General features: G+C 39.5%; 1 protein-coding gene across 2 annotated transcripts in view; it reads right to left on the reverse strand.

Moving 5' to 3' along the window:
- Positions 1-12,506, reverse strand: part of Tmem131 (transmembrane protein 131) — a 187,238-nt gene that overhangs the window by 17,547 nt on the left and 157,185 nt on the right. For both annotated transcript variants that reach the window (XM_042695339.1, XM_042695338.1), the window contains exon 32: positions 2,666-2,841. In XM_042695339.1, coding sequence (XP_042551273.1) covers positions 2,666-2,841 — 176 coding nt within the window. The remainder of the gene's footprint in view (positions 1-2,665; positions 2,842-12,506) is intronic.

A 12,506-nucleotide genomic window follows, 5' to 3' on the forward strand; every position in this document is an offset into this window, starting at 1 on the left:
CCTTCAAAAGGAGGGCCCAGATATTCATTCACTTATTCCACATACATTTACTGGCTACCCATTTGGTGCCAAGCAGTGGAATTACCAAAATGGGCTAATCTCTTCCCCCAAATGCTGTGAAGTCTAGCAGGAAGGAAGCATACATAATGATAGACACACTGGCCAGATGGAGCATGGAGAGGCTGTCTTGCCTGAAAAGCAATCCAAGCTTCATCTTAAAAGTCATGCTATTCAATTGACCCACCAGCTGCTGTTTCCAATTCATAGCCAGAACCTGTACTACAAGTTTTTAGGCTAATATGACCATGTTGTGGCATGAGTCACACAGGAGTTCAGAGGACTTGGCTCCTGAGCAGGGTGTGTATCTACTTAGGGAATGGTGATCTGACCTGAAGAGAGGCACGTGGGGTGGACTGCGTACTAAAAACAACCTGGATCTTTTCCAAAGTTGCTCAAGAAGAATGGGTTAACTGGGACACAAGCAAGGACATACTTAGTAAAGGGGGGCCGGCTATGGGTGTGAGGATCAAGCATGTGGTTAGCATGTGGTTATTAGCACCTACCCACCAGCTGTCTGGTCTCACAGTATGTGGTTAGTAAGATAACCTAGATTTAACAGGCCACACCAGGTCAGTCTATTTAATAGTTAAGAATAAATAACCAGTGGTGGGGCTAATACCCTCTCCACCCATGTGTTCCTTTTTTGGGGGTGGGTACCGGGTTTAAACTCAGGGTCTCATGCTTCATAGGTAGACTGTCTAACATTTGAACTACACCCTCATCCTTTTTTCTCCCCCTAGATAGTATCTCAAGGTTGGCCTGGACCAGGATCTTCCCACTATGACTCCCATACAGGTAGGATCACAGATATGTGCCTCTATGCTCAGCTTATTGGTTGCTCATTAACTTCCCCCTCCCCCCCCCACCCCGCCCCGCAATCTCTGCTTCCTGAGTAGTTGGGATTATATTAGTGCATCACCATGCCTGGCCCCTTTTGAGACTATTTAAGAAGTATTTTCTCAATCTTTGATCAGGTTAAGCACCAGACCTACCACTTAGGTGCACAATAGAGAATAGGGCTGAAAAGATGCACAAGAGATATTTACCTAGTTGGAAAGAAAACATACAATCTACACACCCAAGAACAGTCTCAAAGAAATAAAAGCACATAACCTCCGCTTGACAGTGCTGAGGAGGAGTGACAGAACTCATGTGAGGGGCGGGGTGAGCAGGCATGGGTTCTCCAGAAGATGAGCTCTGAGACAGAGCAGATGACATGGAAAATGGGTTAGGACAAGGACAGGAACAACAGAGGCCAGAATGATACTGGGTTAGATGACATGTCAGTCAGAGAAGGGGCACTAGAAGGTGACCAGTAAAGAGACTGGAAAGTTAGGCAGGGAGTGTGGAAAAGCCTGTGCTGGACATGCTTTCCAAATGCTATTCATATAGTGGAAATTGCTGAGACTTCATTCAAGATTAGTAGGCATCCCGATTCTCTGGTCATTTGTTAGATGGATTAAAAAAAACATGTAAATTCAGTAATTGTAAGACCTGTAATATAGTAGGCAGACCACCACATCAACTGCAAGGAGATGCAAGGGGAAAGCAGTTGATGTGAACAGTAAGTTACACATACCCTTCAAGAAATTAATTCATCCAGATGACTATTGGGTATGCTTAAGTCATTTCTTAGGCCACTAGATTAAAACTGAGAAAGAGATCCTGGACTGTAATATTAAAGCTTGTATTGAGATAATTTCAAAAGTAGAATATATTCTTTTCAAAAATTAAAAACGTTAAAATTTTAATGTACTCTCACTTTTTTGCACACTAGTTGTAACTCACACTGCTGAACACATTCACAACCATAACATTACCCTCACTTTCTAATGCCTGTATGTAACAGGCATATGCAATATTATTCCTGATGCTAATTCACCACCTATGAGTTGAGACTCAAAGTGGGTAAGATAGCATTCTCCGTTGTGTTGCCAGGTCCTGGGCCTGGCCCCCATTCAGGAGACAATTTATTATGCCATACTCTGGGAGAGCCACTGCTTCATCTGCCTGGAGCGAGGTGCTACCAGAGCCCTGCTTCTAGCATTATGATGTAATGAAAATCGTACAATTCCTTCTCATGATTTCTCTCTCTCCCGCTCTCCTCCTTCACTTAAGGCTAGTGTTCTATCATTTGAGTGAGATACAGCTCTACTTCCAGCTTTTTGGTGGCTGATTACAGATAAGAATTTCACAGACATTCCTGTCTGGGCTGGTATCAAACCACAATCCTCAGATCTCAGCCTCCTAAGTAGTTAAGATTTATAAGCATGAGCCTCTGGTGCTCTGCTTTTGATACTTAAAACCAAAAAACATTCTGTGATGCATACAATTACTATTCCATAAACTCCCTAACTTTTAAGAAGCACCAATTATGAACTTTTCTACTATGATTCCAAATGTTGTTCTCTAGGGGAAGTAAAATCAACCAGCTCCAAAACTGGGACAGGTTCTGCAGAGGATGACTTTTTAGTCATCCAAGCATACTAAGAATGAATTCTTGGAACATGTGGACATGATATGTAAAATATTAATTTTGTATTAAAACCAGGCCCCTTCAGATACATTCTTGTTTCCTGGCAGTACTCTGTGAGCTCCCTCATACCTCCTTGAGAAGTGGTTCTGTGTCGGGGTTGGAGGTCTCTGTGGTGGTGGAGGAGCTGTCATCGTCAGCCAGGGAGTCCTTTAGCTCATCCTCCTGAGGCTTTCCCTTTACCCTCTTCTCTTTCTCCTCTTGCTTCTTCGGTGGTTTAACCTTACGCTGAAGAGGTTTTCCTTTCCCTAGGGATAAAAATGGAAGTAAAAAACTTAATCTTTAAATACTTTAGAAAACAAAGGTATGATAAGTTTGTTTTTGGAAAAGGTTGGACTCTTTTCATTCTCTCCTTATTAATAAAGATTTCTTTCTTACTTATTTCTTCCTGATTTTAAGGTGTCCAAATTAGTTTTGAGATTGTGAGTAGATGTTTTTTTGCTGGTCCTGGAGCAACTCAGGGTTTGGGTGCTGCTCCTGAGCTTCTTTTTGCTCAAGGCTAGTTCTCTACCGCTTCTAGTATCCTATCACTTGAGTCACAGCTCCACTTCTGGCTTTCTGGTTAGTTAATAAGAGATAAGAGTCCTAGGGACTTTCCTGTCTGGGCTGGCTTCAAATTGCATTCCTCAGATCTCAGCCTCCTGTGTAGCTAGGATTATAGATGAGAGCCACTGGTGCCCACTGAGTAGCTGTTGTTGTTATTATTATTATTATCAGTTGTGGGGTTTGAACTCAGGGCCTGGGCCTCTTTGTGCTCAAGGCTAGTGCTCTGAGCCACAGTGCCACTTCTGGTTTTTGAGTGGTTAAGTGGAGAGTCTCACGGGGACTTTTCTGCCTGGGCTGGCTTCAAACTGAGATCTTCAGATCTCAGCCTCCCGAGTAGCTATGATTACAGGTGTGAGCCACTGGTGCCCAGCAAGTAGATTATTTTTAAAATTGAGATATAGTTTATATACATGGAACATAACCTATCTTAAGTATATTACTGTTCGGTGACTTTGGATAAAGTTAGTAGACTTGACAAGTAAGTGCCTCTGTCTCCACCTTGGTGGAGCTTTGATAAGTCATGGCAGTGAAAACCAGAGAGCCTTGAGATGGAAGCCTAGAGGTGACACAGAATGAGCTTCCATGTGCATTACTTGGAGGGTGCTAAGAACCTCAGCCAGAGAGCCATAATAGCTGGTTCCAGCCCTGGCTTTCTGGGTAGCTGTATGATATTGATCTCTCAGGTATAAGACAGAGACAAACCCTCATAGGGTTGTATGGAGCAACTACAAAATGCCCTTAGTATAGCAGCTCACACAGGAATAAATACTACGTAACGCTACACAGTGTATGGACAGAGTAAAACTGACTAGGAAAAGCCTAGTATTTTAGAAGATCTGGATACTACCAAGACAAATGATAACTATACCACGATATATTTCCAGACTATAGTCCATGTGCTAGAAATAAAATACTGAGCAGCATAATCTTGGCCTCATGGAGGTGACATGAGGACAAGATGGATGTACAAAAATAAAAATCCTCTCATTTCAGAACCTCAGATTACACTTGCAGAACTTCTAAATGTGGACAGGTTACAGTGGCACTGGCCACCAAATGTTAACCCATTCTTTGCAGGTTACCATTTCTAAACACATCTTTAAAAGAAACAGTTTGATGATTTATCCAAAGGAATGCCACTATTAATTGGTACCAAAGACTCAAAATTTGGCATCTAGAACAGAACTTCTGGCCGGTGTTCTGTGTTGTATGATTTGAGAGCTGAGAAGGATACTTTCATTTTTAAAGTGACTATAAAAAATAGCAACAAAGAAGAATTGCAGCACAGGTTGTGGCCCATTCAGTCTTAGACACTTACTACTTGGCCCTTTACAGAAAAAGTTTATTGAGCTTAATCTCAAAAAAGAGTAAGTTAAGGCACTACCTGATTTTGGGAAGTGTCATTTTATCACTTACTTCACACTGATGAAGGAGGTATTAGATTGGAAAATGTAAGTGGGATGTTAAGTCTGGGACATTAGGGTTCTTCCTGTCAGAAGAGGGCAGCCTAGTTGGTTTAGTTATCATAGCTCTTGTACTCCTAGGAGGGGGATTTTTGCTAAGTACCTTAAGATAGAGATTAGTTCTTAACACTCTTTCTACTCTTGAATAGTGCTCAGGAGTGCCTGTCAAGCTGTACAACTCAGTTCTGTGTTGTCTTAACATTAAAACACACTAGAGGTGTGACCTATTGATACTTGCTACCCTAGTTAAAATGCTTATCCCATCTCAATTCTTTCTAAGTAACTTATCCCATCAATAAATAGATCATATTAGCTTTTTATGAGAGGCTTTTCTAGAATTAGTGATCTGGCCAATGAGTGTGGTTTTTGTAAGATTACACTACAAATCTCTACCAATGACTTTCTAATCCTATTTCAGCCTCTATGCTTACTAGAGCTTGAGGCTTGCTCTAACTGGGAAACAAATTCTGATGTTACACTTTTGGTAAGATTGGATTGTTGTGCGTTCCCCTATTTTTCCTGCTAAGCACATAAAAACCTTTGGACATATACATAAACACTGAGTAGCCCAGAAAGATGAAGAGAAGGTAACAGACTAGAGAAGGGCACTTTTCTTTAGTCACAGATATCTACCCTCAAACAACAACAAAATACCCAACAAAAGCCAGCTGTCTTTAACGATTAGGCTGGGAAGGGGGCAATCCAGACAATCACTCTACTCCAGCCAAACATCACAGTAAAAACTGTGGTCTCATTTCCAAGATGCCAGCCAAAGCTCTATGGGAAGAGGAGACTTCATCCTTGCAAGGTTATAAACAGCACCCCAAAAAACCCATCATGGAGGTGTCAGAGAGAGCTGAGAAGAGTCTTTTATTCCCAGTCAGTTTGGTAAAGAGCTCCTACTTTACCAGGCACTAAGGAATGAGCCTTTTACTTCCCTTCCCTATTGAGATAGTGCCAGAGAAGACTGCACGCATGAGAATTTGGACTTTCCCCAATGCCCACTGCCAGTGGAAATAACCTGGGAAGTCAGAACTTTTTCAACCCCATCTAGGAATTCTAACTTGGAAAGCAGGAAATCAGCATTCCACCTGGCAAGTAATAAAGCCCATCCCTCTGTCCTTCCCCTGCTCGAGAGGTATCAGAAAAAGCTCACTAGCATGTTAATACCCCAAGAGTCTAGGTCTCAATCTAGTCATTCTTCATTACAAGAACCAGGAAGCTCTTAAAAGTAAACGACAGGGTAGAGAATGTGGGTTAGTGGTAGAGTGTTTGTCTAGCATGCACGAGGCCCTGGGTTTGATTCCTCAGTACCATATAAACAGAAAAAGCCAGAAGCAGCACTGTGGCTCAAGTGGTAGAATGCTAGCCTTGAGCAAAAAAAAGCTCAGGGACAGTGCCTAGGCCCTGAATTCAAGCCCCCGGATTGGTTAAAAAAAAAAAGTAAATGACAAAATAACATCAATACCAAGACAACAAATACAATGGAATTATTTGATGAAGACACTCAGGCAACCATTCTAAGTGCTTCAGTAAGCAATTTTGAACATGCTTGAAATAAATGAAAGAATAGAAAGCCTCAGCAAAGAAATTTATGAAATAAAAAAGACAAATTTTAGGTAAGCTATGAAGAAGATATTTTCCCAAAGATATTCAGATAGTAAAACAAAACAAAACAAAACACATGGAAATATGTTCAACATCATTAGCCATTAGGGAAATGCAAATTAAAACCACAAGATACAGTACTACAGACTAATCCAAATGGCTGAACATATAATGATGGCACCAAATGCTAGTGAAAATGCTAGATCACTCCTGCAGGACTGGTGGCAATGTAATACAGTGTTTTAAAAAACGAAACATGCAACTATAATATGACCCAATTAATTGAGTTCTGGGTATTTATCCCAGAGAAATCAAGTCCTATTTTTATATAAAAATCTATATACAAGTATTTATAGCATCCTTATACATATTAGTGTGAACAATCCAAATATGAGCTAATGATTTAAAAAACTATACTCATTAATAAAGAGAAGAAAATGGATAAGTCTCCAGAGAATTATATTTAGTGAACAAAGTTAACTCAAAGGGGTAACATACGGGCTGGGAAGGTGGCTCAGTGGTAGAGCGCTTGCCTTGCATGCCTGAGGCCGTGGGTTCGATTCCTCAGCACCACATAAGCAAAAAGAAAAAATCTGGAAGTGGTGCTGTGGCTCAAGTGGTAGAATGATAGCCTTGAGCTGAAGAGCTGAGGGACAGCGCCCAGGCCCAGAGTTCAGGCCCCATGACTAGCCCCCTCCCCCCGCCCTGAAAAAAATGGGTAACATACTGTTTGTCTGCATTTCTGAATTTTTTTTTTTTTTTTTGAGGTACTGAGGGTTGAGCTCAGGGCCTTGTTTTTGCTAGGCAGCATTCTTGAAATGACAAAATTTTACAGAAATGGAGAACAGATTAGTGTTAGGTGCTAAAGAGTAAGCTAGGTGGGGAAGGAAGTGGTTGTGACCAGACAAGGACCCATGAGACATCCTTGTGGTATAGGAAGTACTGTCTTGACTGCATCACCACTATCCAGGTTGCAGTATCACAGTATAATTTCACAACATGTTATCATTAAGGAAAAAAATGGGTGAAATGTACACAGGATCTTGTATTATTATTTACAATTGTATATGAATCTACATCTCAAAATATAAGTTTAAAACAAATATCTATGCATGTATATGCACATGTGCACGTGTCTCATTTACCTTTAAAAGCAAAAAGAATGCATAAAGAATTATTGACTATAGTTTTAAAAACCTAAAACACACATTTCTTTTTTATGCAGATAATAGGTCCATTAGGCCTGAAAGCCACTCTTCCTAACTCCAACTTTCTTCTAAGTATGCCCCAAACTGGAATATTTTCATCTTATATCTTGTCCAAGAAAGAAAAATAGCTGGTTTACAAAAGAATACCTTACAAGAAGACATTGCTATATCTTATTTCATTCATTGAGAAAACAGACTATAGCATAACTTATGGAACTGGACAACACTTTTCTGTCAAATCCTTAATCACAGATATACACTTTTAACATAATTTTATTTATTTACTTATGCATGCATGCATGCCAATAATGAGGCTTGAATTCAGCAACTCCTGTTCTTGTATTTTTCTGCTTAAGGCTGGTGCGCCACTACTTGAACCACACTTATACTGCAGGCTCTTGGCTGGTTAATTGGAGATAGGAGTTTCAATGGATTTTCCTGCTTGGGCTAGCTTCAAACCATGATCCTTAGATCTCAGCCTCCTGAATTGCTAGGATTACCAGGAGTGAGCCACTATTGCCTGACTGCTAATGTAAGTATTTTAAATGATGTGCTACATTTGGTCAGTATACTGTAATTACAAATTCCATGTTCTTGGCATTTAGATACTTCCCATAATTTACATTTAGGTATTTCCCATAATTTTACTTTATAACACACTACAAATAAGATTATTTCCTTCTGTTAAATTTCCAGATATGGACTTACTAGTTCAATGGATGTGGATATACTGTTTTACTTTTTTGGTTTTGTGCTTCAAATTGTTTCTAGCAATCTGCAGATATGAATTTTTATTTAACACAACTAATAATTTTCTCGCTCTGAAGATCCTATGGTAATGATACCTTTAGAATCATAAAATTTTCATGTCTGAATTGAAAAGAGGAAGAGTCATTTGACATTAAATTCTAATCACCAACAATGAACCAGTATAAGCCCATGTACAAACAAAATGGTAAGCCTGCTTATAGACACAATTATTATGATGAGCTAGAGTAGACTTTGGCAAGCAGTTAGCTAGTGGTCTTGAGTAACATTCTTTCTTCCTGTCTTCATGCCCTGATTCTGGGGAAGGGTGTCTCCAAAAAGTTGTACATAGCAGGTTGGAAAAACAAACCTAGGAATCTTCTGAAGTTCCACCTGATTATCTCATAGCCTCTCCTGTCACCTGGCATGCCCAAATTTACAAAGTCTGATAGGAAGTTTTGGATCTGGAAGGAAAACAAATGGCTTTTCTTGAGTTCTTAATATAAACTTCTTTCTTCACCATTGTGCTAGCAAGAGCAGCAAGGTATGGGGAAGTTAAGGTATGCTGGTACTTTAAGAAAAAGAATACTTACTGCCCACTCAGTTACTGTGGCAGGAAACCTGAGAAAGAAGCATATACTTCACACTGCTAGTATCTGGCAATCACTGGTCAAGGTGTGAATGGCTAATACTAATCAATCTCAACTTGAGGAAGGAATATATTTTGCATGGGCCAGGAAAGATGATGCAGCTAGCCTCATAATCAGGTGTACAGTTGCTGCCTTTATGCCTGACTGCTCTAAAAATAGAATGAAACTTTTTTTCTGTGCTTTAAAATGTAAGTATATTTTTCCAAGTAATTAAATATTATATTAAAAATTCTTTATTGACAAAAACATTTATCTCTACCTGCACAGAATTTTGGGGTTAGTGTAAGTAAGAATGTAGTAAGTCAAGAGCTTTATTTGTGATTGAGGTTGTATGTGGTGGCTCATGCCTGTAATTCCAACTTCTTAGGAGGCTGAGATGAGAGGATTTTGGTTCAAAACCAGAAAATTCTGCAAGATTCCATTTTCAATTAATTAGCAAAAGGCAAGCTGGAGGAATGGCTCAAGTGACAGAGTGACAGCTGTGAGCAGGGAAACGGAGCAAGCATAAGGGTTGGAATTTAGTACCAGTACAGATACAAATAAAAAAAAATTGTGACAGAGGACTCTTCACTGTTTACAGTGACCTGACAGTATAGCTCAACTATGAATAGACTGATGCAGTACTTGCTCAGGGTCATAAATATGGTGGGTACATCTAAGAAGAGCATGAATATATGAAGAGTTATGACAATGTTGCCATGTCAGGTTTTACAAAGGGCAAAACAAAATGCATATGTGAAGAGTATGCTCATGTTTACTTCAATATAGACATGATGTCAATTGAATTACTAAGTGTCCTCAAAATCAAGGAAGAATCTAACACAAGTAAAGTCTATTTTCTCACATGATTTCCTATGTCTCTTTTCCTACATTGAAACCAGATAATAACATTTTCTTTTGGCCTTACCCCAAATTTGCAGCTCAACACAAGCAACTAACTTTCTTCTAGGTTTCTGTTGTAGTGGCATTAAACTCCCCCCAAACAGAAAATCAAAACAAAAAAATAGATGAAATACCTCAATAATTTTAAACTATTATTCATTGTTTTACACATACTTAAATAATTTAAACTACCTGTTTTAAAAAGTAGGCAAGGTATGAACTATAAAAAGTATGTCCTGCTTGTGTTTTGTCTCTACTAAGTAGTACATAAATGAATTTGTAATACCTAATCTGACAGAGCTATTTCATTTGTTTATTTCCTACTTAAATCATTTCATTTCCTTTCTACCCTGAAGATTTAGCTGGGGAACTTTGTTACTAGCAAATGGTGTCTCTCAACATGTCCAGGCCTCAGAAGCAATAGATGCAGGTCAGGCCATACACCATCAGTTATGATACCTAGAAGGGACATCTCAGGAGAATATCTACAGAATCACCAACTGGCAGGAATTTGCTCTTCTTCCTCCTCTTTTGGCTGTGTGAAGGATCTAAATGGACCAACAGAGACCACTTCACAGACTCATAGGATCACTACTACTCATTTCAATCTATATGCTACACACACCATTTTTGAAATGATACCTTTTTGTGAATATGATAAAATACACCTCAAAACATATATAAAGAAAACTTTTCAGGCGCTCTTTAAGCTTAAAAGTCAGTACTGCTCAGGCAGATACATACAGTCCAATAGAAGTTAGAAGAGTTTGTATGAAGTGAAACAATTTTTACTCCTATCCCAGGAAAGGAATTAATCATGTTTGCAAGGAGATTCAGACCCTATTTTGTTCTCATTTCTCTTACATTGATTGAATACAAACATTCTTATGTGTGTAGACAATTCTTGGCAGAAGAACTGATAAGGTAAACAGCACTGGGGGGAAAATGGCTGCATAACTAAAAGTTTATGCCATCCAGAGTGCAATTATTTAATTATTATGTTCAATAAGAGCTCAATTTGTTTATTCTAGAAATTAAAAAAAACAGCTCCCGGCCCAAATAACTACTAGATGGAACAGTGGCCTGCCAAGAACTATCACTAGCTGCATTTACTGAGTGAGTGAGCGAGTGTGTGGGTCACAATGACTTAATACAAGGTATCACATCACATGGAGATTGTGGTAAACACATCCTCATTTAGTTGTCTGGGTGGGGCCCAAGATTCTATATTCCTAACAAGTCCCCAAGTGGTATCACTACTACTGGTTCCTGTAGTAAGGTTTAAAAAGAGCCAATAGCCCTTGCCTTTCAGAGGTAGCCTCTTCTGAATGGGTAAGCCAGTGTACTTCCTGTTTCTAGATAGCAAGCTGTATGCATAGGACTTTATTCCTAAAACTTAACACTAGCCCTTCTCTCTGCATTGAGTAAATCAGCTTACTTCAAGGACTGGTTATATGCCTGTGGGATTACATAGACCACAGAGGATAGAACATGAAACAACAGTGAACAAACTTCACTAGCACTGAACAGAGCAGATACCATGCTTTTGGATGAAGGGGATTGAAGTGTAGCTCTTGTCCACTTGTTTGACTGACAGGAAGCTGGGAAGGGAGAGGGATGACTGATCAGGTGTTTGTACATGGAACTTTGTACAATTAGGGTGGGTTGCACCCACACTATTCCTACATATTGGGCCTGGCTTCACTGCTGCAACCTGCAGATTTGTCCAGTCTCTGGGAAGAGACTGCACAGTCCCTTCAGGTAATAGGTCCTGTTCTATCCTGCTAATTTCATGTAGTCTGGCACACTCATCACTCTTTTGACAACAGGACATGGCATTTACACTCCCATGACTTTTGGCTGCCCCTGTCCAGTAGGAGTAATATCTTAATATAACTTTAGTTGTTACTATTCAGCCTGATGCTGCAGTGTATAATGCAGAAAAATAGTATACACATGAAGCAGTGCCACAGTGAACCTTAGCTGGCCCTCAGCTAAGGGGTTATTCTGTAAATACAGTCTCATGTCTCAGTGTACAGAATTTTCAGCTCTTTGGAATCTTACTATTCCAAAGCCTTGACTATTTTCTTTTATTGGGGGGGGGGAGGGGAAGGGGTAGGATGGGGCAGGGATTTTCTTTTTTGGTGCTAGAGTTCAGACTCAGGGCTATATAGTTCAAGGCTGGCCTCATGCTGCCTTATCCTCTTAAGTACTGGGAAAAATAGGCCTGTACCCACTTCTGGTCTCTTTCTGTTTTTTGATGATGGAACACAGTAGCATAATATTAAGGTAGAATCACAGACTGGAGCTTGGGTCCCTTATGCTCTGATATAAACTTCCTTTCTTAGATTGAGTTTTTCTCCTTGGAGAAAAGATACAACAGCAATATCAAACATTAGGGTTCAGGAACATAGTATAGTCATGTCTAGAATGTTCTTATGGGTGGATCAACATCATCGTTCTCAGATGTACTGGCCTTTTGACCTTGTTCCTTTTTTTTAAAAAAAATTAAAAATACTATAATTCAGGACTCATTCCAGGGATGCAAAGCTGGTTCAACATAGCTAAGTCAATAAATATAATACATCAACAGAAGGCCAAGAACCACATGGTCATTTCAATAGATCAAAAAAAAGCTTTGATAAAATCTGATACCCCTTGATGATAAAAGCTCTGGAGAAGCTAGGAATACATGAAACATTCCTCAATATAATAAAGCTGTGTATGGCAAACCTACAGCCAACATTATGGTGAAAAACTAAAACAATCCCTTGAAAATCAGGAACAAGACAAAGATATCCACTTTTTC

Source organism: Dipodomys spectabilis, unplaced genomic scaffold, assembly GCF_019054845.1.
Source record: "Dipodomys spectabilis isolate Male_0828 unplaced genomic scaffold, ASM1905484v1 ptg000187l, whole genome shotgun sequence".
NCBI lineage: Eukaryota > Metazoa > Chordata > Mammalia > Rodentia > Heteromyidae > Dipodomys > Dipodomys spectabilis.